The 27714-nt window shown below is 38.6% G+C and overlaps 2 protein-coding genes across 2 annotated transcripts; one reads left to right on the forward strand and one right to left on the reverse strand.

The window, feature by feature from the left end:
• Positions 1-4118: 4118 nt before the first annotated feature.
• On the forward strand, positions 4119-9090 carry LOC132113866 (WD40 repeat-containing protein SMU1). The gene is made up of 12 exons (XM_059521898.1): positions 4119-4272; positions 4780-4990; positions 5080-5232; positions 5563-5673; positions 6460-6588; positions 6677-6796; positions 6895-7011; positions 7372-7499; positions 7578-7704; positions 7823-7990; positions 8085-8237; positions 8823-9090. Exons 1-12 carry the CDS (start codon positions 4247-4249, stop codon positions 8919-8921), a joined length of 1542 nt encoding a protein of 513 aa, XP_059377881.1. The 5' UTR covers positions 4119-4246; the 3' UTR covers positions 8922-9090.
• Positions 9091-10156: 1066 nt separating this feature from the next.
• Positions 10157-27063, reverse strand: LOC132113867 (elongator complex protein 1-like). Its single transcript, XM_059521899.1, has 37 exons — positions 26903-27063; positions 26266-26446; positions 25950-26102; positions 25760-25841; positions 25193-25273; positions 22591-22676; positions 22331-22430; positions 21994-22084; positions 21721-21844; positions 21551-21644; positions 20099-20329; positions 19763-19933; positions 19600-19687; positions 18973-19128; positions 18681-18787; positions 18409-18512; positions 18262-18315; positions 18075-18180; positions 17789-17904; positions 17619-17692; positions 17085-17163; positions 16858-16937; positions 16505-16642; positions 16230-16315; positions 16008-16156; positions 15061-15184; positions 14862-14959; positions 13670-13871; positions 13526-13587; positions 13342-13404; positions 12323-12383; positions 12101-12214; positions 11692-11803; positions 11454-11581; positions 10970-11121; positions 10405-10480; positions 10157-10330 (listed from the first exon to the last, which is right to left on the reverse strand). The coding sequence occupies exons 2-37, from the start codon at positions 26413-26415 to the stop codon at positions 10263-10265; spliced, it is 3960 nt and encodes a 1319-aa protein (XP_059377882.1). The 5' UTR covers positions 26416-26446; positions 26903-27063; the 3' UTR covers positions 10157-10262.
• Positions 27064-27714: the final 651 nt, after the last annotated feature.

The raw sequence follows: 27714 nt of genomic DNA on the forward strand, positions 1-27714 counted from the left end.
GGGAGTGGCGTCACTGGTTGGAGGGCGCAGCTCGGCCCTTCCTGGTCTGGATGGATCACAAAAACCTCGAGTATATCCGTTCGGCCAGGAGGCTGAGCTCCCGACAGGCTCGCTGGGCCCTCTTCTTCGTCCGGTTCAATTTCACGCTGTCTTACAGGCCCGGGTCCAAAAATATTAAGCCCGATGCTCTTTCTCGTCTCTTCGAGGCTCCTGGGAGGGGGGAGTCAGCAGACACCATCTTGCCCAAGGGGGTGGTGGTGGCATCCCTCTCTTGGGACATCGAGAGATGAGAAGAGGAGGCCCTACTTAAGGGGCCTGTGCCGAAGGGGGTCCAGCGGGTAATCTGTTTGTTCCCACCAAGTTGCGCTCTGAAGTCATCCAGTGAGGTCACTCGTCCAGGCTGGTTTGTCATCCAGGAGTCCGGAGGTCGCTGGCTGCCATCCGCCAGCGATTCTGGTGGCCATCCATGGCCAAGGATGTCAGGCAGTTCGTGGCTGCCTGCTCGGTGTGCGCTCAGAACAAGACTTCCAATGCGCCTCCCGTTGGTCTGCTCCACCCGTTGCCCATCCCTTCTCGCCCCTGGTCACATTTGGCCCTTGATTTTGTCACTGGCCTTCCGGAATCTAAGGGTAACACCGTCATGCTTACGGTGGTGGACCGTTTCTCTAAGGCGGCCCATTTCATTCCCCTTCCCAAGCTCCCCTCAGCCAAAGAGACTGCTTTGGCCTTCGTCCGACGGTGTCGACGCACCTGGAAGAGGGCTAAGGCGGCCTTGGCCCAGGCTAGTAGGTGGACTAAAGCAGCGGCCGATCGTCACCGGACTCCTGCTCCCCGCTATGTGTGTGGTCAACGGGTATGGCTCTCCACCAAGGACCTGCCTCTCAGGGTAGCCTCACGCAAGTTGGCACCCAGGTTCATTGGCCCATACCGGATCACCAAGGTCCTGAGTCCGGTGGCGGTGCAGCTCAAGCTCCCTACCACGCTTGGTCGGGTGCACCCTGTTTTCCATGTTTCCAGTGTTAAACCTGTGTTCCATTCCCCTCTTGTTCCATCTGCCCCCCCTCCCGTGTTCCATTCCCCTCTTGTTCCATCTGCCCCCCCCCCCCCCCCCCCGTCTAGTGGATGGCTCCCTGGTCTATACGGTGCGGAAGTTGCTAGATGTCTGACGTAGGGTCGGGGCTTTCAATATCTTGTGGACTGGGAGGGCTATGGCCCAGAGGAGAGGAGCTGGGTTCCGGCCCGGGACATCTTGGATCGGACACTGGTCGAGGACTTCTACCGGCGACGAGGTGAGCCCCTTCCTGCGGCGCCTGGTGGCGTCCGTCGGAGGGGGGGGTACTGTCATGTCCGCTGTCTGATCACCCCGTCCTTCGGTGGGTGTGCGTGTGTTTCTATATATGTCTGCATCTCGTGTGCACATGGTGTTTTGTTTTGGTTTTGATCGTTTGTCTTGCACCTATCTGTGGCGTTCCTCCCTCCCCCTCATCACTACTGTTTCCGCTCCTAATTGTTTGACTCCGCTCACCTGAATTCAATGTCTGTTCATCCCTTGCTCTATTTATTCTCGTCTGTCGCGCCTTTCGGTGCCAGATCATTGTTCGTCAATAGTCCCGGTGTAGTCTTTCTGTCTGATCCTGTCAAGCCTTGTTCTGTCGTGCCATTGTTTGCTGCTACTGGTTTAGTTTTTTCTATTTTTTCCCCTCCCTCATTTCCTAGACTGGGCACCGGCATTCTTCTGAAGAGTTTTGTTTGCTCCGTCACTGGCTCTCTCGTTGCTTCCTCCCCTTACCGCTCTCTACGCGGCCGCGCCGTTGGGCGCCCCCTGCCGGGCATTTTTGCAAGGACATTGAAGTCTCTTATTTTTCTGTTGGACCTTTTTCCTCATTTCCCGGCCTGTTTTTGTTCGTTGGAGGGAGCTTTTCTTTTGACTTTTTGAATAAATTGGTCTCCCACTGTAACCTGCATCTGTGTCCAGTTGTGTTCCTGACACAGCAAGGCACGATCAAGCCCCGGAAGTGACAGTGGAAACGCGATTGGCCCTGGCACGCACTAGCACGCCCGCTTTAAACCTGACAGTGGAAACGCGGCTAGTGGTGGTTGCACTGCAAAAAAAATTATTGTTACTCACTTGGTATGTTTTGCAGTAAAATATTTAAACATTCGTAAATCAATGTATTTACTTGAGGAGCAAAATGAAATAGATATAAAGTAATTTTCTTTGAAAATTATTAAAATGTAGCCACTTAAAGGAATAGACTTCAAAATTCACCAGTGAACCTCTGCAGTGAATGGGTGCCGTCAGAATGAGAGTCCATACAGCTGATAATTAAAAACATTACTTTAATCCACAGGTAATCCACATGACTCCAAACTGTTCATTAATTAACGTCTTGTGAAGCAGAAATATGTTTTTTTTTTAATTAACAAATTAATCAAGACCTTTTTATTATGAGTCCTCTATGCATAATATTGCTTTCTCCAGTGAAAACCCTGTTGAACCTAACAAGCAAATGCTGTTATTTTCAACAGGGAAAGTAATCTTGTCTGAAAAAATAGGAATATGCACAAAAACACGTGAAAACAGTTCAGAACGCCCATATATCAGTGGATTTTGATGTGAGAAGACAACAGTGGATTGACTTTTTCACTGGAGGAAGCATGATTATGGATCCATTGTTTTAAAGGAATTATTATCTTAAGTCATTCTCCTTTTCAGATAAATATCTTGATTTAAGAATGTCAGGATATTTGTAATGGGAAATAAGTCAAAAATACTGAATAACAGAGATAAGGTGCAATATCTGACTTCTTGGTTTTTGGCTGGGAAAGGTTCTATGCTTTCTTCATCTGTGCCACTGTAATGCCCCACTGTGAAATCTGATGTTTGTCAGAATCTGTGAGGTTATTTTTTTCTATCACCAGTTATTCCTTACTAGGTATGTCAACTAATCAAAATCAATCATTGAACAGTGCTGTTGTGCAAAAATAACTTTAGTTTCACAAATTTAAGGTCTCGTTTTCTTTCAGATGAACCATGGAAATAATACACGTGCCAATAGGCCCTCAATATAATGTTAGAGTCCAAGTTCCCACTCTCAGGGTGTGAGTGGTGGGACTGTTACCAATGATGAACAGAGTCAGACTCATAGGTCCAGAATAATATATTAGCTAGAAACAATACCTCTGGTGTTATAATGTGTGCTGGATCATAATAAAAAACTGCCCGCTGTAGCGCTCAATCTGTTTGACACCTCATATTGACTAGCTCATAATGAACTACAGGTATTGAGGTATTGTCGCTATTTTCAAAATGGCACAGCCCCGTTACTTTTAGTCCCAGTGATTAATGGCAAGCATTGAAATTGTAATCCAGAGAAGAACGAATGCACACTTGGGTGCAAATTACACAGGTCTGTTCTCTTTGGTTGGCTCAGATTTGGCACATTAATAAGAATGAAAAAAGTAAAAGTGTTATTTAGTGGTGGGCAATTAGATTTGCAGCAGTGAACAAATTTTTCTGGGCCGTTAAATGCCCATGGTGTTGTGCCCTCATAACAGACCAGCATGTGAGGCTGATACAGCATTAAACGCTTTAACCTTGAGAGACCTTCACTCGCAGGGCGCGCAGGAATAAACGCTCCCCCTACAGACAAACACGGAACTGCAGCTAATTGCGTGAACAATCAGAAGCGATGCACAGAGAAGATGATAATGGCACACCAGCCATAGACAGAGCCTGGAATACAAAACATGCAATCACAGCAGGATTTTTCAAGTGCTTATGATCATTAGAGCTTGTGCTCAGATAGAGGACTCTTACTCCAGACTAATTAAGACTAGCTTGGAGGAAAGATTAAATGGCATGGATTGGATTGATGATACATAATCATAATAACCGTTTAACCTAAATGTAACATGAAAAGACAAACCGAAATGTGTCAAATATTGTAGTGGTGATGGTGAAATGAAAAACCATTTGAAATCAAAAACACAAAAGCCGTATAAAGTACTTCTTAAAGTACTGGCTTTGTTTCACTGAACAGTACAATAATAATAATAAAATAATATTATCATTTAGAATAATTTAAGCGCAAATTAGTCTGTAGAATAACCGGCGATGGCCGCTAGATGTCGCTGTTGTGCTTAATTAAGAAGTACTCATAGCCGTAGAAGAAGACGCGTGTGTTGTTCCTGTTGCGGTGTCTTCAGCTTTTAACCGCACAGGAGTATTAACCTTTTTTCAATAATGTCTATTGAAATAGAGTCAGCAGAGTAAGTGAATTAAATTGTGTGTTTTCAAACATCACATGCATGCATAACTGTGTAATTTAAAAGAGCACGTCTATTTTAGAGGCTGTTTAGGTCTTGGGGTTGTTTATCTAGCTAACTTTGTTAGCATTATCGGGAGCTTATTTTGCACACAACTTAGATATTAAATAAAAATGTTTCTATTTTATATACTTTAGTATTTTGCTTGGTTTTAGTGGCAAAGACGGCTTTAGATTCCTCCACGTTTCCATTCAGTTATAACATGTTTGTTTAGATGAACAAAATCGTGCAATGAGATGGATGTCATATGTGTGCTGAATCACAATGCAGGGTTTCTATACATTGCTGTTGTTTTATTTTGTTTTTTTTGTGTGAAAAAATCCTTTTCACACATCAAATTGTAAACTTTGCTCATAACTAGAGACTATTCTTTAATTCAACATTATTGTAATATATAAGCTCTCCACACTCTTTTAAAGTACTAAAATGTCTTTCTTGGTGTTTTTCCAGCGTTATTCGTCTGATCATGCAGTACCTGAAGGAAAACAGCTTACAACGTACTTTAGCAACGCTTCAGGAGGAGACGACTGTGTCCCTTAACACGGTGGACAGTATTGAGAGTTTTGTGGCAGATATCAACAGCGGTCACTGGGACACTGTGCTTCAGGCTATACAGTCCCTCAAACTCCCTGATAAGACCCTCATTGATCTTTACGAACAGGTGAGAGGCTGATTCTAAAAAGTCTGCTGTAATGGCTTGATCTGTCAGTAACTGGACACATCATAAGTGGTTTTGTGGTATTTTTGCAGGTTGTTCTTGAGCTGATTGAGCTCCGAGAGCTGGGAGCAGCCAGATCTTTGTTGAGGCAGACTGACCCCATGATCATGCTGAAACAAACCCAACCTGAGCGATACATCCACCTGGAGAACCTTCTAGCACGCTCTTACTTTGACCCCAGAGAGGTGAGGCATCTAAAACTATGCATGTCACAAAAACCTAACAATTATTTATTTATTTTTACTTATTCAAACATTGCATATGAAATAGAAATACATTTATATAATAGTTTGTGCTGTTTCTTACAAGGTTTTCTGAGATTATATCTAGGGTGGTTCAGGGACATGCTCTTCTAAAATACAATTTTGTTCATTTTAAAGTTAAATGCATCAACCTGGTGCACTTGAGAGCTCCAACCCATTTTCCAAGAATGCAAGAATTCAAGCGGATTTAGAATGACATTGGAGAGAGTAAATAATGACTATTTTTATTTCTGACCTGACATTTCTTTTTAGGCCTATCCTGATGGCAGCAGTAAAGAGAAGCGTAGAGCAGCTATAGCTCAGGCTCTTGCTGGTGAGGTCAGTGTGGTCCCACCGTCACGTCTGATGGCTCTGCTTGGACAGGTGAGCTGAACCTTCGATTGTTAGTACAGCAATACATTGTACTAGGGCTGTGCAAAAAAATCAAATGTGATTTTCATGTGCATCTCGTCAATAAAGGCGCTCCTGTGATTAGTAGTATATATCCAGCACATGGGTTCAGATCAGGGTTGCCAGGTTTTCAAAACAAAACCTGCCCAATTGCTGCTCAAAACTAGCCCAATCGCGTTTCGTTCCGGGCGATAAAATACAAGTTTTCTGGCCTTGATAAAATTAGCATTTTTCGCTTTGACCCGCAGTCATGAAAAACAACCGCAGACTTGGCAACACTGGTTAGCATTTATTACACAGAGCCGTAGATCACTGACCGTCTACACAAAATCGCTTTCAAAATCGCAGGCGATTCATTGCTGCTCCACCTAAACCAATGTTGTCAAGTCCACGGGTTGAAGAAACCCCAATCCCAATAGCGTGATATTTAGCCCCTAAAATGCGAATTTTACCAATGCAGCCCTGCCAAAAAAAAACGTGTATTTTTATCCCCCGGTATGCAATTTTTATTGGGGAACCCCCTGGAAATGTGATTGGGCTAGTTTTGGATTAGTTTTGAGAAGCAACTGTGCAGCCTTTGTTGTGAAAACCTGGCAACCCTGATCTGAAAGCACATGCTGGAGATATACTACTAATTACAGGAGCATCTTTACTGACGAGAAGCACATGAAAATCAAATTAGATTTTTTGCATCTCAGAATTACACTTAAAGGAATAGCTCACACTGCTGTAGTTGATGGTCTGTCTCTGTCTCTAAAGTCTCTGAAGTGGCAGCAGCATCAGGGTCTTCTGCCTCCCGGTATGACCATTGATTTGTTCAGAGGTAAAGCAGCTGTAAAGGACGTAGAGGATGAGCGATTCCCCACTCAGCTGGCCAGACACATCAAGGTACAGGAACCAGCATCTGTCTTCCACAGTGACATGAGATGCAATGGAGGTTTGTAACTCACCTCTTTGTGTGTGTTTTTCTTTGTAGTTTGGTCAAAAGTCTCATGTCGAGTGTTCACGCTTCTCTCCTGATGGCCAGTATCTGGTTACTGGATCCGTGGATGGATTTATTGAAGTTTGGAACTTTACTACCGGAAAAATCAGAAAGGTCTGCGGAACTGCACTGTGACTTATTCATCTGCATTTGTAGTAATGGTTTATGTATATGTTTATTCATGGATCACGTGTCTTATGTGTTTCGGACAGGATCTGAAGTATCAGGCTCAGGATAACTTCATGATGATGGATGACGCAGTGCTTTGCATGTCTTTCAGTCGGGACACAGAGATGTTGGCCACAGGAGCCCAGGATGGCAAGATAAAGGTCTCATACATGCTATCTTAAAATATAAATAAAACCTTCAGAAGTGCTCATTCATAATCACAGAACATAAAGTTCCTATTATAGTTTTACTAATATTTGGAATAAGTTTAAATTTTTATACTTTCTATTTTTTCATTTTATATTTAATTAAAGTTTTAGCAATTTTGGTTGGTGCTATATAGTTTTTTTTCTGTACATAATCGATTTATATATATATATATATATATATATATATATATATATATAATTACAGTAGAATTCTGTTTGCATGGCATTTGTTGCAAAAAATATTTATTTTTTACAGTAGGAAGGCTGAAATATTGATTATTTGTAAGGGTTGATGGATGGGTTGTTTTTCAGGTGTGGAAGATCCAGAGCGGTCAGTGTCTGCGGCGATATGAGCGTGCTCACAGTAAAGGCGTCACCTGTATCAGCTTCAGTAAAGACAGCAGTCAGATTCTCTCTGCATCCTTCGATCAGACCATTAGGTGAGCGACTCTTTTCACTGTCCTCAGCGTACACAAAAACCACAGCATATTCAACTTGTGCTTGTTTTTTTTCAACAGGATTCACGGATTAAAATCAGGCAAGTCTTTAAAGGAGTTCAGAGGTCATTCTTCGTTTGTGAATGATGCCACACTTACTCCCGACGGTCATCACATCATTAGTGCCTCATCTGATGGAACTGTGAAGGTAGCTACAAATGTTAATGCACTCACACATTCAACTTTTAATGTTAAATCTCATCTCTCTGTAGTAAAGTCTCGTTAAATGTAACTTGTGTTTGGGTTTTACATTTTCTTTCTCCCAGGTCTGGAACATGAAGACCACTGAATGCACCAGTACGTTCAAATCTTTGGGCACGTCTGCGGGAACAGACATCACTGTTAACAATGTGATCCTGCTTCCTAAAAACCCTGAGCATTTCGTCGTGTGTAACCGATCCAACACCGTTGTCATCATGAACATGCAGGGCCAGGTGAGGAGGCCATGTGTGAAGTTCATGAAAAAGGAGATGAGAATATTGAAATGGTATCATCTGTGAATTCTCCTTGTGTTTTTTCTTGTTGCAGATTGTGAGGAGTTTCAGCTCTGGTAAGAGAGAGGGAGGTGATTTTGTGTGCTGCACTCTGTCTCCACGTGGCGAGTGGATCTACTGTGTCGGCGAGGACTTTGTGCTTTACTGTTTCAGCACAGTCACCGGCAAACTAGAGAGAACCTTGACCGTAAGCCCTTTCTCCCTTCATTTACCTTTCTTTATTAAATCAACAGCTTTTCCCATTTTTAATTTAAATGTTTTTACAAATGTTTAATATAGCTAAAAAAAATTCCATACATAAGTGTGTCCTGTTTGAAAACATTATAACAGTACTATCCTACAATCAAATTTAGAACAAGAATCATTAGATGACAGGATCACAGTGCAAAAAACAATTATCTGTCATTTAACATTTTACCAATCTTTGCCACTATCCTTCACACCACTCGGTTTTACCCATCGGTCAGCAAGAAGTTTTAAATCATTTACAATACAATACAGTTTAGTATGATATCCTATTTTATATAATCTACTAGTACAGGTCAGAAAAACTATGTGGTTTCATTTTTACAAAAGTTATTTGAAACATTGAAGTAGACAGACTTGCATTTAAAATGTCTTGTAATGTCTGTATATGTAAAATCACATTTATAAATGCAAATTGATGTGGTCACCAAAATGGGATGTAAAACTGTAATTTCTATCTTGTGCATGAATGTATATGTATATATATATTTTTAATGTATAAAAAAAACTGTTAATGTTTTCACAGGTTCATGAGAAGGATGTCATTGGTATTGCTCATCACCCACACCAGAATTTGATCTCCACGTACAGTGAGGATGGGCTCCTCAAACTCTGGAAGCCATAAACACACAGATGTGTAATATTGGGATCCTGATTGGCTAGGGTGGGCAGGAGAGTACGATTAGAATGTTTCTTTTCTTTTTTTTACCCTTTTTTGTACATACCTGTTTTTTAAGCACATACCCTTTTGTCCCATGCAGTAAAATTTGGTAAATGGAAGCATCTGTAATTTACTAAGAAGTTTTGTTCTTTTGATTTAACAATGGATCCTTTTTTTTGTCATTCTATTCCTTTGTCTCACAATTAAAGCAGTATGTGTCTTGCATGTTGAAAAGTTGAATTGATAAAAAAAAATATCAAACAGCTTTCTGTCATGCACATATTCTAATACGCTGCTCTGAGACGAAATATGATTGTGAATAATTAGGCCTAAAAAAAAAAAAAAAGTTTGGTTCCGGTTGGTTGTCAGTTGAGGTCATTGGTCGGTAGGGATTTTTTTTTTTTTTTATTTATTTTTTTTTTCTCCAGTGGCAGTTTTACACACACACACACGCGCTGATTTTAAATGCGTGTACCGGTACTTTTACGACAGTGATTCTGTATTCCCGTTTAAAGTCTGTTGTTGCCATAGACACGCAAAACGCACACACACACACACAAAAGCCTTCGCGGGAGTTTGACAGGCGATCTCATAGTAGATTAACATGGAGGATTTGAACTTGAAAAACGGAGTGTAGTGTACATACATCTTCATGATCTAACTTACAGCGATCTGTTCGACACATTCAAGAGCCACAAAACGGTATTTATTGTTTACATTTCTTTAAAAAATGACCACATTTGAAAGGTGAAATAACCAAATGAGACTTTGTTTCATATTAAAAGTAAGCTGTTAATGTCCTGTCTGTCAGCATGTTGTCAGTGCCCTCTCTGTTCCGCGATATATTGTTGACTATATATCAACAATATATCGTTTTGTTGGGGGACCCCCCCCCGTGTTTCTCTTAATGTTACGATTTCCAAACCTTAAGTTATAGCTCACTTTAGGAATTGACAGTTAAAGGGTTTTGATGCAATACTTAATGGTTTTTAACGGATTACTTAAGTGTAAAACAGCATTTAAAGGAAACTGTAATTTAATTAACGATGTGTGAAAGAAAGTTCTTCCCCAGTCTCATAAAATAAATTTGGGTCGCACATAAATTGACAGGGTCGGTCGGAAACCGGAACCAAACAAATTTTTTTTTTAGGCCTTAGGCTAAATGATGACTACAGCTATCAAATGAAGCTCAGAAGACAAACATTTCATAATTTTTAATTCTTCCATAATATCCCATAAAATAGACATTTGCACAAAAAAAATCACACACACACACACAAAAAAAAGCCTGAAGACACATGCAAACTATTTGATAATGCTGAGTTTCCACTTGACCATGTTCCTCATTTTTGGAGCAGTTGGGGCTTCTGTGTCTGAGGAGTGAGCAGGGTCATTGTAAATTAAACTGGATAACATGAATGAAAACAGCCTCACTAAAAGTACTCACCTTGCTGAGGCACAGCGGGTCTCTGATGTTGAAATGATGCCATAATGCTATTGGCTGTTGAGTTTGGACCTGTGAGCTGGAGAGAGAGAGGAAAACTCAAGACTCCAAATTTACAGTCTTAGAATTCATAAATATTATTATTCATTTTTTTTTTTTAAATGGAAAGAGGTTAGCCAGTTGTAATGTTTAATTATAAGCATCATAAACAAGCACCAAGTGCTAAATTAGAGTATTAAAAAAGGGCTTTGGTAAATAAACAAAAAAATTACATTTGAGACCCTAATTCTAATTTAGACAAATAAGCATGTTAAAAAAAAAAATAAAAAAAAACAATTACAAGAAACCTTGACCAACATGGTGGGTGTGTGTGTATATATATATATATATATATATATATATATATATATATATATATATATATTTGAAAATTTTACAATAATACAAAAGTGCAACACTGAATGTCACTTCAATTAATCTCAAATTCTATATTCAAAGAACATTTTACTATAAAAAAACAACAACGAAACGTGCTGTAACAGTCAATGGGAGCCTGTGTGTGACTCACTGGAGTTTGGCCCTGCTGCAGGTTCTCAGTCCAGATCTCTGGAAGGGCCGTTTCCATGAGCTGGAGCAGCTCACCGTAGTCTCTCTGCAGGCTGCTGGCCAGACCGTCAGACTGAAAGAGCACCAGAGCCTTCAGCAGGCTGTGAACTTCCTCTGCAGGGTCAGTCAAGAACATTCATCAGTGTGAATCTCATGTTGTTCATACACATACAGAATACAGCTTCAAGGAAACTGATCAGATTCATATCAATTCAGTGAAGCTTTAAAGTAACATGCAGTCCAAACTAGGCACTAAACCATTATCCATCCACTGTGCATTTGTTAAGATCTGACTTCACTTGAAATCAGAAATTTGAAATATGTCCATATTTTTGGAAAATAAAATATCCATTATATGTATATGTATACATATGTATATGTATACCCGTACAAGTATATCCTACAGATTTCCAGTATTACATGTTTCTGTTGTGTCCTCAGCTCACCTCTCATCTTATCAACAGTGGTGATGATTTGAATAAGTGCGTTCAGGAGGGCAATGTCCTCAAATGGGCTTCCTTCCTTCAGACTGTGTTTCTTTCCCTCTGCTTTCCTCCGATTCTTAGACGACCTCCTGCAGATCAGTTAGCAGTCTTCAACCTCGACATTTCAGCTGCCGACAGGTCACGAGGCGCTAAAACAGTGAAGTGTTTGTGTATTTATGTTAGCAGTGATTTGACTCACGATGAAATGCGCGAGTTGCTGCGGGAGTATTTTGAGCCAAGATTGCTGCCGGTCAAGATGCTGCTGGCCTCTGAGTAGAGCTCAGCGTCTGCACAGTCGGGGCCGTCCTCATCTGAAACATCAAGAGACTGTCAGTTAGCAACAGGAAATAGTTTAAAACCGAAGGTGTACTGATCACTGAACAAGTTATTCGGGGAAAACAATCTATATAAACACTGGCATCAAAGCTCTCCATTAAAAAAAAAAAAAAATAATATATATATATATATATATATATATATTTTTTTTTTTTTTTTTTTTTTTTCAGTCAGTGTGATTAAACATGCAATATTTTTTCTAAAGGACGCATGCAGTGTTTTTGGAAAAAAACGAATGATATAAATGATTCTGATTAATATTTCCTGTTTACCAAATAACTCCAGTCTGGCCTTGGCTTTGAGTTCTCGGACCACAGCAAGGCGGTTTTTGTGATGGATGAACAAAGCCTTCTGGGACTCCAAGAAAGACGTCTGATTACTGTGAGCTACAGGCCAGCAAATATACAGTTAAGATACAGCATAAAATAAATGCAATATAAACAGGTCAATGACAAAAAAATAAATAAAATATTAATAATTATATGATGGTTTACCATCTAGAAGTGCAGACTTCAGATTAGTCTCAATGATGTCTTGTCTGTTGTACAGATAAATCTGGAATAAGAAATAAAATAAAGTATATGTGTGTGTGTGTATGCATGCATTCATGTTTAGAATATGCTTTAATGTTTAAAAAACATTATTTTTCAAATACTGTACATTATGATATGTTCTCTATGCCCCGCCTCTCTCAAACACTTCTGACAAGTGCAGTCTGCTCTGATTGGCCAAATGACCCAGTGCATTGTAATTGGCCGAACACATGTTTCCACATGTTTAGATTGTTTACGTCACTATGTTCGCGTAATGCCGCCCAGTGTTTAAACGAGCCGTTTTAGGGGGGCATGGCAGAGTTTTAACTTTGATAAAGAATATCTTCTTTGGATTTGAGACTTTAGTTGGATTTGAGACTTTAGTTTTCAGATCTTCTTCATGCACCAAGAGCTTGTAACACTCCAAAGAGAAAGGAAAAATTTAAATCGCATCATATGACCACTTTAAGAAAGAAATACTTTAAGTCCACAAACACTTGCCATCAAACTGAACTGAACATGAGCAATTCTGTAAAAAAGTGTGGGCAAATATTAAAAGTCTAGATGTGTAAAGTTAGTAGAGACAGAGACAAATCCCAACAGAGTAAAAGCTGCAATTAAAACAAAAGGCGGTTTATCAAATACTGACACAAAATACTTTCCAACTCAGTGATTCTGTTTTTTTTCCTGGCATGTTGGTTATCTTTCACTTAGATGTTATATGTTGCACAGAGTAAATACAGCTGATTCTTATACACACACACACACACACTCACTTATTATTTTATTATTTGTTTATATACAGCATGTTGCAATTATGGTTACACAGAAAATCAGTTCCCTGAGACAACTGGAATTTTAATACAGTTCAGCAAAAATGTTGCAATTTCAATCAAGTAATCCAGTTTAATAATAACAAAACATTTAAACCTGATAGCAATAACTGGTAAAGTAGGAAAGATATGAAAGAACAGACTCACCAATCTGAGCGCTTCTTCCCATGCAGCTCCCTGTATCAGAGCAGAGATGGCCTCCTCACAATCCTGACAACAGACAAATGAGCACACAACACAGAAGACATCAGTCTTGGAGAGTCTTGTTTGAACCAGAGGAGAACAGATAAATGATGGCTATGAAATGTACAGTGTACAATATACAGTGTACCTTAGCATACTGCTCCAAACACAGGGCTGCTTCTACATGCCTTCCGGCCTCCAGAAGTTTCTCTGAAAACATCAGAAATACAACATGGCTTCCGGATATTCATAATCTCAGTAGGAAACATGCATACATGACAGAGATCTCTACCTGCCAGGTCTCGGGCGAGCAGTGGCAGCTGTTCAGGTGGTAATGGGATGCGTGTTGCCACAGAGAGGGCGTTTCTCCAGCTCGTACAGCTGATGAAGGCCTGCAGGGCACGGGCGTTCTCTCCACATCTCCACAGCAACAGTCCCGCCTGCTCCGCCTGCTGCTGCTCCACTAGATGCTCTGCATATGCCACGCTCAGGGTCTGATGACATCACAGGTCAAGGGTCAAGATCATGGCATCACTGCTACAATTATACATACCACACAAGCTAAATATTTAACCATTTAAAAAAATGAAAGCCAAAATTCCTGAATTAGGTTGCATAGTAAGGGTTGTTTTATATGTTAATAATAATAATAATAATAATAATAATAATATGTGCTCCCTTCCCCAAACAAAAGTGGGTTTTAAAGTGTTTTAAAACAACGGTTTGATTGGATGACACCAGACAAGTATTGCATTACAAAAAAAAAAAAATTAAGAGCTTTTCATAGAAGCTTTTTCATCAAGTTTACCCAGTTTAGTCACTTTGGGGTTCAGCAAATTAAAGTTTTGAGAATTTCTGTAAAAATGCCACTGATGACTATTAGTTGTGTATTATAGGAATATATCTAAGGTGCAAATGCAGAGACAGAAAAAAGAAGCCAGGATTGTTGTTAATTTTGTAGAAGCTGATGTTCTGTTAAGGTGTTTCTCTTTGGATGTTATCAAAATCTTGTATGTTTGATTTAATAATTGTAAGTACTTGTTATATTCTAAAATGAATGGAACATTTTATGTAAACAATTTAAAACTGACATTAAGATGGATATAATATCTAAAAAAATAATAATAAACTATGCAGCTATTTAATATATATAATGTTTTTTTTCTGTAAAATGTTTGCACATCAAATCTGGCTGAGAAATTACCACAAAAAGATTAAAGTTAGCATTATGTTAAATTAAAAAAAAAATCAGTAAATAGACATTACAAAATACTCTAAACTAGAAACTAAATCTGCCAACAGGTGGTGGTAAAGGTCTGGATGAGCAAGTTATTGAGTCATGAGGAAAACGACTTTATGAATGAGCCACTAAAACACTGTGCTGCTCAGAGATGCAAAACAGTTCTGCTTTGGCTTTATAGATAATATTTTTCTTTGCAAAATTCAGGGGAAAATAAAATGTTTTAAAAAATAATAAAACATGCCTTGTATTGCTCACTGTCTGAAGGATAGAGCTCAAGAGCATCACTGTACAGTCTCTGATCCTTCACCAATGATAACAACTCTGTGAAGTGTTCTTCACCTGAAAAACATGAGGCAGAACAGGAGAACCAAACAGAGATACAGATGGCGGAAGGAAGGTTTGCTGTTGGATTGCTCATGGATGTCCAGCATGGCTCTTACCACATTTGCTGAGGTGATGTAAGGCCTTCCTGTATCTCTTGAGGTGATTATCGATGGTGTAGCGCTGGAAGTTCGGCTCCAGGGTTTTCAGCATGTTCAGAAATGGCAGGTACTCTTTAGGGTCCTACATGTTTGAGGAAAAAACTTACTATAAACCACTTCAAAACTGTGTCTACAAAAGACGTGTGCTAAAACTAGATCTCACGATCAGGAAAGCTGTGAAATACCTGTTGTTGTGTGTTACAGTGAACTAATGGACAATATGTACTTTCAATGCATTTTGGACATTCGTTTTATAATATATGATATAATGTTATTATAATAATACAAATTTGTGAAATGGCTGCTTATACGTCAACAAGAATTTTATTTATTACATATTTATAATAGAATTTAATAAAATCATTTTGCAATGGCTTCTTATATGAGAAATTATAAAACTTTTATTAGTTATAATACAATTCAATAATATTAATTTAATATGCAAAATGGCTGATTATGTGAACTTATAAATTTAATTCATTATGTATTAACTTAATTGTATTTGTTCATGTTGTAATATTAAATAATGTAATAAAGTGATACAAATGTTGGAAATGGCAGCTCATATGTGAAAAGATGAATTTGTTTCATTTAATATATTTTAAGAATCATTATTAAATAATATACTATAATGTGATGAAATATGAAATCAATTTCTTATGCAAAATGGATTATATGTAAAATTATCAATTGCATTCATTGAGTATTGACTGGATTGTATTTATTTGTTTTGCAAAAATGTAACATAATAATAAAAATGTCATGTGAATATTGTGAATTTTTCATTATGAACATTTTGAATTGTATTTGTCGGTCTATAGTAATGTAATGTAATATGATATATCGAATTATAAAAATAAAAACTAACAGTAAAGATGCATCAGAGCTGGAATCATCTAACTGACCTTCTGAGATTTTTCAGCCACCATGAGCACTAAGTCAAAATCATAGGTGCCGAGGGAGTGTTCATACAGCTCATTCACGTTGACGAGGAAGAGAAGATACTTCAGAGCTTCCTCTGCGCTCACACTGATGCCGCCGCTGGCTGGATTGACTAACCACATAAGCAAAACGATGTAACAGACGCATAATTTAACTCATTCATAATTGAGCTAACCATAACTCACCTCTTAACTCATGGACCTTCTGTAGAGCAATTTCCAGTTCTGGTGTAGTTTTTCTCACGTGTGATGTCAGAATACATAAACAATACCTGTGTATAGATGAAAGCATCTCAGAGGAGGAAGATCAGGGCTTGATGTGCATTATGTGTGAAATGTAATCTTATCTCATTTGGAGAGGGATGTAGAGAGCTATACTATACTTCCTGCAATTTATGAAACATTTAACATTATATATATATACATAAACATTAAGTAACATTTATAACAGAGGAACTGACTTCTGCGGGTCGAGAGTCTCCATTGTTGACCGTAAGGCATCACAGATGATGTCCACCTTCTTTCTTCCTTTCCCTGAGGCAGAACTGGAGGCTGAGCTTGAAGGACAAGGGTACATTGTTGTAGTGGTGTCTTCCTCTCTAAAAAAAAAATAAATAAAAAATAATATATATATATATACATATACATATATATATACATATATATATATATATATATATATATATATACATATATATATACATATATATATATATATATATATATATATATATATATATATATATATATATAAATTAAGTGGAAAAAAGGAATCAAAAGAGACTGAATCAATGCCTCTGCATTAAAGGCTTACTTAAGCTCAGTGAGGAACAGGCTGATGTAGTTGATGGAGTCGATCTGTTTCAGGAACATCTCAACGTTGTCAAGAAACACCTGTGAGAGGAATCATAGAATGGGGTAGACGGCAGCGTTGTTATTCATTTAGTACTATTCCCTGAAAGGAAATGCAATCCATGGTGTAGAAGAATGTGTTTAGATATTATTGTAAAAGGAAATGACAATAAGAGTGAGGTCACTCACAGTTGGATTGTGGTCATAAATGAGGTTGAGGTTGATCCTCAACTTCCTCATGCACTCGAAAGCATCTTTAAATCTGAGCCTGAAACAAACAACACAGCACGATGATTCAAATTACCGTATTTCCGCACTATAAGGCACACCGGATTATAAGGCGCACCTTCAATAAATGGCCTATTTCAGAACTGTTTTCATATATAGGGTGCACCGGATTATAAGGCGCATAGAATAGAAGATACTGCAGTCAAACGTTTGACTGGGTTTGTGTTATGCATCCACTAGATGGAGCTGTGCTAAAGGGAATGTCAACATTTTGACAGATTATAAGGCGCACTGTCGTTTTTTGAGAAAATTAAAGGCTTTTAAGTGCACCTTATAGTGCGGAAAATACGGTAACTCAAAAATTTATTAGGTATTATTTTTTAAATTTTTAATTTAACATACAACTTTTTAGGGGGGGGGGGGGTTTCCTTCTAAAAAAATGTCAGTATTTTTTTTGTATATGTACCATTACCCATGTTTCTAAACATAAAATACCTATCAAGCCACTTTCTGAGCTGAGCAAGTACGAGAGCTCGATGATGGACGGTTTCTAGATTCCCTCGTGGCATCTGAAAAACAAAACAAAAAACATCTTAAATCAATTTATCCATTAAAAACAATTATCCAATCATATGCAGATATGAGAAGAAGCATGCTCTGTTCACCTGCAGGATCAGTCTTGTGTCCTGGGGAACCACAGAAACGAGACGAGAGCCTCGCTCCACCTTGCGTACAGTCTCATCATTCTGATTAGCATCTGAGCTCAGAGCTGACTGCAGACCTGCACGGGACACCGATAACATCATGCATATTTATATATTTATGGAATATATGTCTTGTTTATGATAGGTCTCCTATGCTAACCAAGTCTGCATTTATTTTATTCAAAAATACAGTACAAAAGTATACATATATATTTACTTAATTTATCTCTTTGATGCATTTACATACCTTTAATAGAGAGTGTGCTGAGGTTGAGACAGTGGCACATGTGAGAGTGTGTGGTGAGCAAAAGGAAGTCATCATAAACTATAAAAGAGGAGATATTGGAGGCCACCTGTGAAAGAGAGACTGTGGTGACCATAACTGCCAGATTTTTTGGCACAAACACAACATCATTTATATTCTTGTTACCTACCAGTGAGTCACCGATGTAGAGGTGTGATCTCTCTGTGAGGCCTATCAAATGTTCCTATTAAAAGACAAATACATGAAGTGTTTACTGAAACTAAAGTAAGCATGATGAAATAAAGGGCAGTGACAGATGCAGACTATATATATTTACCTCTCCGCTGAGGGTACAGAGTGCCGTCTGAACACAAGGCCGGGGAAAGTTGATGGTATTGCCAGTAGAATCCTTCCATTCTGTTAGACTGAGCTCTGAAGAGTCTGTATGGAAGATTCTAGCATTAACAACAGTCTTTACATGTGTGATTAAATTATTCATTTTAAATCTGCATTAGAAAAAAAAAAACACAAGACAAGTGATAAAAAGAGAAACTGTGTAGTAGCCGAATCTAGTCCCTATTATAATTACTAATTAGTGGACTGACTGACCCATTTGAACTTTCCGGATCTGTCCGTCATCAAGTTGCAGAGCCACAGTGCCATTTCTGAGGCCGTGACACAAGCTGATCACAGACCCATCCACTGGAACGTCTGAGCTGAGAAATGATCAACACCAAAAATTTAAGAAAAAGAGACACTGCATAGTTTTAAGCGCAGAGTTAAAAAAAAAAAAAAATCACGTTTTGACCATTAGATCAGTCTGTCTTTGCGTGAGCTACACTGAATACAAACTTGGACAAGACCGAAGTTAGTTAGGAGTTAGTTATTTTAGCAGAAGTACCTGATCTCCAGCGTGTCCTTGGGGTCCTGGCTGTCCGATGGGGTGAGCTTCAGCAGGCAGGTCAAGTGTCTTCCGTAGGCCACAGCCAAAAACAAATCCTCACTCAACCACAGCAGCAAGCGCAGCGTCAGAGGTTCCTCCTGATCAATGGCGACCCTGCAGATGCAAAAAGAACATCTGCATTCAGAATACATGCTGCGTGTAATAATTACACACAAAAATATTAAACAGCAAAACTGTTTAACATTGATAATAATAAGAAATGGTTTTGGAGCACCAAATCAGCATATTAGAATGATTTCTGAAAGGATCATGTGACACTGATGACTGGCCTAATGTTGCTGAAAATTCAGCTTTGCCATAACAAGAATAAATAAAACTTGAATTGTAATAATATTTCACAATTTAAATGTTTTCTGTATTTTTATTTAAACAAATGTGGCTTTGGTGAGCACAAGAGACGTTCAAAAACATTTACAAATCTTACCTACCTCAAACTTTTACAGCTACAGTACATTATCATTCAAAAATGTTTTTATTATTTAGTGACACCTTGTTAAATGAAGATTGTAGAAACATGAAGAAATGTAAAGCACTATCAAGAGTCAAAATCATAATCATCTGTACCTGTAAGTCTTTCTTAAGACTAATGGTGATGAGACGACTTTAAAGCCAGGTATCCCGGCGGGTGTACCTCCATTTTCAACTCCACCACCTGAACATAGGAAATGCAACTAAGAAATCCTAAACGACAATGTTTGAATCAAGTTTAAAATTATATATGACTTACCTTGACCGTATACATAAATATGGCCATCGGCTGTGAGAGCAGCGAGCTCATTGGTTCTCTGGGCTTGAGAATGGAAGGTGACCAAGTTGACAGGAACTGGAAGTTGAAGTTCAAAGGCACACATAGGTGGAGGGATCACACACTGGCGGAATGTTGTCACCAGGATTTTATCTGGAAAAACACATTTAACACACAGAAATTATTCAAATCATTAACTGGTAGACTCAAATCCCTTATTTACTCAACAAACGTTCTAAAGCTAACAGTGTGTTGTCTACAACATTAATACACATAGATTAATCAATTATTCAAAAGTTTGACAATGGCCTCACCTACCTCCATCAATCACTGCCACATTGGCGTTGTCATGGCAATCGTTGCCATGACTACATTGCGTGCTCCAGCCCCAGTTGTAGGTGTAGCTGGCCCATCCTCGAGTCAGGAGATGGAGACGCAAGGGCTTCTCAGGATCCCAACACACACATGCCGGAGCCCTGAGGGGCTCATTGCCAAAATGCAAACTCTGCTTTAGATACCAGTGGTAATTCCCAACTGTCCACAGCTGAACTGTAAAAGAAAGAAATCCCTAATAAGCAACACTGATCACTACTACAACCATCACTGAATATGCAATGTAAAACTGGACGAAACGGCAAACAAAACAAACAAAAAAAAACATTTTTGTTGCCTGAATTGCAATATACAATATGCATTGGATATAGAAAATAATCACCCCCCTTTAAAATAATTACATTTTGTTGCTTTGTAGCCTGAAATGAAGACGGACACAGTTTTGGTTTTATCCAGCTGTATTTACTGAGTGCAACTTATAACATCCAAGTGAAAGATATAACACCAACATGTCAGAAAAAATATATTTTGTGTCAGTATTTTGATGAGCCACCTTTTGCTTTAATTACAGCCAAATCTGGTTGGATTTGTCTCTGTCTCTACTAACATTACACATCTAGACTTTTAATATTTGCCCACTCTTCTTTGCAGAACTGCTCAAGTTCAGTTCAATTTGATGGTGATTGTTTGTGGACTGCAGTCTTCAAGTAATTCCACAGATTTTCAATGGGCTTTAAGTCTGGGATCTGACTAGTGAAGTGAAGTGAAGTGACATTCAGCCAAGTATGGTGACCCATACTCAGAATTTGTGCTCTGCATTTAACCCATCCGAAATGCACACACACAGAGCAGTGAACACACACACTGTGAGCACACACCCGGAGCAGTGGGCAGCCATTTATGCTGCGGCGCCCGGGGAGCAGTTGGGGGTTCGATGCCTTGCTCAAGGGCACCTAAGTCATGGTATTGAAGGTGGAGAGAGAACTGTACATGCACTCCCCCCACCCACAATTCCTGCCGGCCCGGGACTCGAACTCACAACCTTTCGATTGGGAGTCCGACTCTCTAACCATTAGGCCACGACTTCCCTAGGCCATGCAAGGTTGGTGTTATATCTTTCACTTGGATGTTATAAGTTGCACAGAGTGTTAACTATATCTTACAGGTTATTTTAAAACCCCTAATACTAGGCATGTCTCATGTTTAGGATAACATAAGAACTTATTAATAATTGCTAAATAATAATTATTATTAACATAGATTATGCACTTTCCCCTCAGCAGCTCACTCGGTGTCCTCCAATATTTTTCAGATGCACAAGTATGAAACTACTGTAGTATGGACTCATATATTTTTTAATAAATGATATATTTATATATAGTACAGACTCGACATACTGCCCAGCCCTAATGCAAAGCAGTCTGAATTGCATCTTACTGTATGTGTTGAGATAGTCATTCTCTCTGGGCTTCAAGTCCTCCATCCAAACAGCCAGTACAGTAGAGTCACTGTTCCACAGCAGCTCCTTTACCTGAGAAACAATTCATGCACCATGCTTTATATTTCAAATCTTTGAAAATAACACAAACAGAGGAGCCGAGATTTACCTTGACCTGCTCCTTTCCAAAAGGAAGAGTAAAATCTCCATGCAACAGTCCGTTCTTTTCCATAAACACCACACTGTGTTTGTTAGGGTGCCGCTGCGTGGAAGCGATCAGGCTGCCAGAGGGTCTAGAAGAAAAATACATTTATGTCAGTTCACATCAGATCTGTTAGACTCAGCATTAAGTCAAAAGAAAATAAAAGTTAAAAACTTTAAAAAAAAAAAAAAAAAAAAAAAAGCCTAAGTTAAAAGACTTAGACTATTCAGAATATCTTACTTCCAGCAGAGAGGCTGTTCCAGACCGTTAACAACCTCGCTGGTGGCCTGCAAGACACATTCTCGGTTCCAGATTCGAACCTTTCGAGCACCTGAAACAAACAAACTGCTATATTTTACATTCACATTAATGCATTTGGTAGAAACTTTTATCCAAAATGACTTACACAGCATTTAAGATACACATTTTATGAGTTCACGCACTCCTTGGCAATCGAACACATGACCTTGGTGTTGTTAGCGGCATGTTCTACTGTTTGAGCTACAGAAATGATGAACAATATAAACTGCCAAAACCCTTCTAATTTAATAACAATAGCAGAAAGGGAGATTCTCACCAGTCTGAGGACAAACAGCACTGACAGCAAAAAATTGCCCATCGCCACGCCAAGTGATTCTTGGCTTCCTGTCGTCCCATGGCAGGGCAGGCTGTACTTCCTGTGACAGTGGATGAGAACTAGGTGAGAAAAAGACCATATTCAAACCAGGCTGAGATGTCAGTGATCGCCTGATGATCCCTGAGGTCTGTATCACATTTGCAAGCAGTAGTGGGTTGCTTTGGTAAAGCAGAACGATGCTAAACAGAACAAAAACGTACCACTGCTTTCCGCTGGGCGGCCTGCTTGCCCTCAGAGCCATGAAACTGAGTCTCCTTCTTCCCCCAACCAACTGTGATAAACTTATCTGAGGCACAGAAACAAAATCACTGCTCAAATACAGTGAACACATTGCAGTCACCCGCATGAAAGCATGATTTTAAAAGGTAAACTAGATAGTAAAGTTTGTGGTCAAACTTTAAGTTGGCTTGAAAAAGCCTGGCCAGAAAGTTTGAAAAATTTATAAAGTTTGAAAAGTTTAAAAAGATTTAAAAGTTTAAAAAGATTTAAAAGTTTGAAAAGTTAAGAAGTTTAAAAAAGAAAGTGATTAACATATTGCTAGCGTTGAAAGCAAGAGACTACCATATCATTAGCATGATTAGCAAAGTTGCTAGTATGTTGCTAGCATGATTAGCAAGTGACTAGTAGGTTACTAGCATGTTTGTAGCATGATTAGCAAGTGACTAACATGTTGCTAGCATGATTAGCATTTTACTAACGTGTTTCTAGCATGATTAGCATGTCGCTACCATGTTTCTATAATGATTAGCATGCGGCTAGCATGCCTCTAGCATGATTAGCATGTTGCTAGCATGTTTCTAGCATTATTAGCAAGTGACTAGCATGTTGCTAGCATGTTGCAAGCATGATTAGCATGTTGTTAGCATGTTTCTAGCATGATTAGCATGTGGCTAGCATGTCTCTAGCATGATTAGCATGTTGCTAGTGTAGGATTACAAATTTCTAAAATGTTAAATCTAGGTTCCAATGTAATAGCATATGAACTGAAAACGTTTTGATATACATTTTGAGGTAAATCAGGAAAATCAGGTGTCTGAGATAATGTCCTTTTGTCTCTTCCTTGTCAGTTGGCTTTTTAAGCTCAAGACACAGCTGTGCCTTTTGTCTCTATGATAATGTGAAGGTATCAGCGATACTGTCAGGCACCTCTGTATTTAAATGACACTGTTATGCTGACAAGATCAAAGATGGGAAAATGGCCAGTATCAGGCTGATCCCTGTATTGCATTTGCATGCTTTGTTTAGGTTGTCTCCACCTCCATGTATCCCTCCTCTTAGAAATGTATATAATCTACAATGTATAAGAGCAAGTTAGACTTTTGATGACTACAGCGCCACGCAGAGCGTTCTCAAAAAAGAACTCTGCTGAAGATTACCCTGAAGAGTCTCCTGGTCTTCGTTTCTGAGTTCCCAACACTAGCATGTTTCTAGCATTTTTCTAACATGATTAGCAAGTTGCTAGCATGTTTGTAGCATGATTAGCATGTCGTTAGCATGTTACTAGCATGTTCCTAGCATGCTGCTAACATGTTTCTAGCATGATTAGCATGTTGCTAGCATGTTCCTAGCATGATTAGCATGTTTGTAGCATGTAGCTAACATAAATAGCAAGTGATTACCATGCTGTTAGCATGACTAGCCTGTCTCTAGCATGTTGCTAGCATGACTAGCATGTCTGTAGCATGTTTCTAGCATGTTTTTAACATGATTAACAAAGTGACTAGCATTTTGTTAGCATGATTAGCAAAGTGGCTAGTATTTTGTTAGCATTATTAGCAAGTGACTAGCATGTTTCTAGCATGACTAGCAAGTGACTAGCATGTTGCTAGCATGACTAGCAAGTGACTAGCATGTTTTTATGCTAATCCAGGTAAAAACAGTTGATTCAGTTAGAAACCAGCTAAGACCAGCGTGACAGTGGCCAAAACTACTTTAAAACCATGTTTAAAGCATGTTTCTAACCTGATTATCAAGTTACTAACATGTTGTTAACATGTTTCTATGATAATCTAGCTAAAACCAGTTGATTCAGTAAAGAAAACCAGCTAAGACCAGCTAAGGCCAGCGTGACAGTGGCCAAAACCACTTTAAACCATGTTAGAAGTATGTTCCTAGTCTGATTAACAAGTAACTAGCATGTTATTAACATTTTTCTATACTAAACCAGCTAAAACCAGTTGATTCAGTAAAGAAAACCAGCTAAGACCACATAAAGTCAGCATGACAGTGGCCAAAACCACTTTAAAACCATGTTAAATGCATGTTTCTAGCCTGATTAGTGAGTAACTAGCATCTTGTTAGCATGTTTCTATGCTAATCCTGCCAAAACCAGCTAAAACCAGTGGATTCAGTAAAATCCAGCTAAAACCTAGCTAAGACCAGCGTGAGAGTGGTCAAAACCACTTAAAAACCAGCTTGGGAGACTAGCCAAAACAACTGATCATCTTAGGCTGGTTTTAGCTGTATTCTCAGTAGAGAGTTTTTAAGGTTTGCTATGGTAGTAGACAGCTTAAATACATTATAAGTCTTATTTTGTAAAAGTTTGTACACCCTCAATGAAAGTCTATGGGATTTAAGGTGGTCTTGGTAGTCTGGTTTACGGAAACCATAAGCCGGATCAGTTAGAAAAGATATAGCAACCCGAGTCAGACCAGTCTGAAGGTCTGACCCGAGTTTAGTGGTTCTAGCTTGAAAGCTCTAGGAGGAGATTTGGCTCAGAAGAATAATAATAATAAGATTAAATAGTAGATCAGTAAGTTGGCTTTTTCAAGCCAACTTAATTAAGACTTTTATAAATTATACCTTCACCAAAGTCATCCTGATTGATTGCAACCTCAGTTATTGGCTCAAAGTCCTTGGTCATCATGATAACGGTGTCCTGACCTGACATGCCAAATAAGACACAAGCGGACACAATGAGAAAGAGTGAAATGGGATTATTATGCACTTCTAAACGGATTTAACTGAGTCATACAGATATTTCCTGAGTGGCAGGGATATTAGTTAACTTAAACTAAACCCATAAAAAAAATTATGATACTTGAAATAATATAAATGTAAACTTAAAATAAACATATATTTTAGCTAGTAACTTTTCATTTAGCAACATTTCTCTTTTTTATTTAGTTTAACTTAATGTCCTAAAATAAAAAAATAAAAATAATTAATTCATCATTAAAAAAAAAAAAAACATTTTAAAAACAATATACACAACATAAAAATAAAAACTAAAACGGACAAAAACATATAAAAGTACTAAGACTTTAAATGAAATTAAAATGGAAATGGAAAATATATAAATAAAAACTAAATCAAAATATTAATAAAAACTATAAAGGATATTAAAATAATACTGCTAGTGATATAGACCTGTGGTCAGAGTAACCAGCTCTTGATCTGGGCTCCACGTCATGCCAGTCAGACCGCTTTCCACACTGCCAACACATTCTAACTGTGAGAGAGAAATCAGAAAGTACAACAAGAGCACACGCATTTTACAGAATCACTTAGCAATCATTTTACACAATCATCAAAGCATTTCGATGAAATGAATGATCACCTGACTGGTGTTGAGGTTGTAGAGAATGACATCACCACTGGCAGTGGCCACACACACTGACTCCTGATCTGGCAGATCTTGTATCGCCACCACAACCCCACTACCATCCTCTGGGAGATATTCATCTGCCGTCAGCGAAACCTCTTTATAAACCTATAAAAGCACATTATACAGCAAGATTAATATATAGCTATTTGGTTCTAGGCATCTTAAAACAGGGGCAACCCCCCTGGATCAAAATGGGGTTAATATAATCTTAAATGACCCTTTCGGGGATTGGAACACCTGTAAAACCTTGAATTTATTTTAGAAATACCTCTTCGGTCTGAGGGTCAAACTCTGTGATGGCAAGCTCAGAGGCCACCAGCACGGTCCCGGTCTCGCTCCTAATGGTCAAGCACTGCGGGGATCCCGGGACAGAAAGATCCACACACCTGAAGCGCTGCAGCAGACTGAGGTTTCTCATTTTAGGGTAGATGCTTCCAACAAGATGAGATCTGAAACAGTGTTGCACTTTTTGTTGGACTGATTGATTTGATTGTAATCACGAAAATAAGACATGACAGGTGGGAAAGACATCCTGTCAACTTCAACTCCACAACATGCATCCTAGGATGCTTTTTAAACATCTATGTTTGCTGGACATTTATTGCTTTCTCTGCACTATCCGGTCTAAGTTTTATGATTTAGTAATGCATACACATGTATACATCAAAAGGTTTTATTATTATCAGCAACAAATATAGTCAAGTGTGTCCATGGTACTGAGTGATTACCATATTGATGTATCATAGTATTTACATGGTGGTAAAAATTCATACCAATCAAATACCTCATCTAGTAAACGCTTTCAACATCAGCATAATTCTCATGATTACAAAATGAAAAGAAAACTGGCACAAATCATCCAAAAAAAATTGTTTTTATATAAAGACACAAAAATCAGTGCTTACCTTGTCGTGCTTTGTGTCTTTTTATATGATGTAAATTATCATTTGCAGTATACACATTCACACCACACGCACGTTGTAGTCAGTGCGGCCTGAACTCTGACATCGTAGAAGAAATGTCAGTGTGATGATGATGATGCACGCAAGTGCGCACTCTGGCGTCGTGGAGGAAAGACTTCAGATTCATTTTTGGGAACGCTCTTTCAGAGCGCTTTTCATCTATACGTTCAGATTTGATATATGATGACCGTTTTTTGCCCAACTGCTGTAATATTCGTGTAATTATTGTTTTCCTTGACTGTTCTGTATTACTATAATTTTCAACCTTTCAGATATGGGACAATACAATGATATAGAGGACTATAAAGACCTCATTTCTAATAAGTAGAAAAAACAATGGTCAGTTCTTATAAAGGACATGCCATACTATATGCACACCTCATATCAAACCATTCTACTGCAGCATTTTGGAGATATTGGACATTATTACACTTTAAAGGGCTATAAAAGATCCAATGTCTAATAAGTAGAAAAAAACAATAGTTGGTTCTTATAAAGGACGTCCCATACCATATGCACACCTCATATCAAACCATTGTACAACAGCATTTTTGAGATATGGGACATTATTACACTTTAAAGGGTTATTAAGACCACATTTCTAATAAATAGAAAAAAAAAACAATGGTCAGTTCTTATCAGGGACGTCCCATACTATATAAACACTTCATATGAAATCATTTTACTGCAGCATTTTGGAGATATGGGTCCATATGGCAATTTAGAGGGCTATAAAGACCCCTGTAGCGGAGTAC

The sequence above is a fragment of the Carassius carassius genome, chromosome 33 (assembly GCF_963082965.1).
Source record: "Carassius carassius chromosome 33, fCarCar2.1, whole genome shotgun sequence".
In the NCBI taxonomy this organism is placed as follows: Eukaryota; Metazoa; Chordata; class Actinopteri; order Cypriniformes; family Cyprinidae; genus Carassius; species Carassius carassius.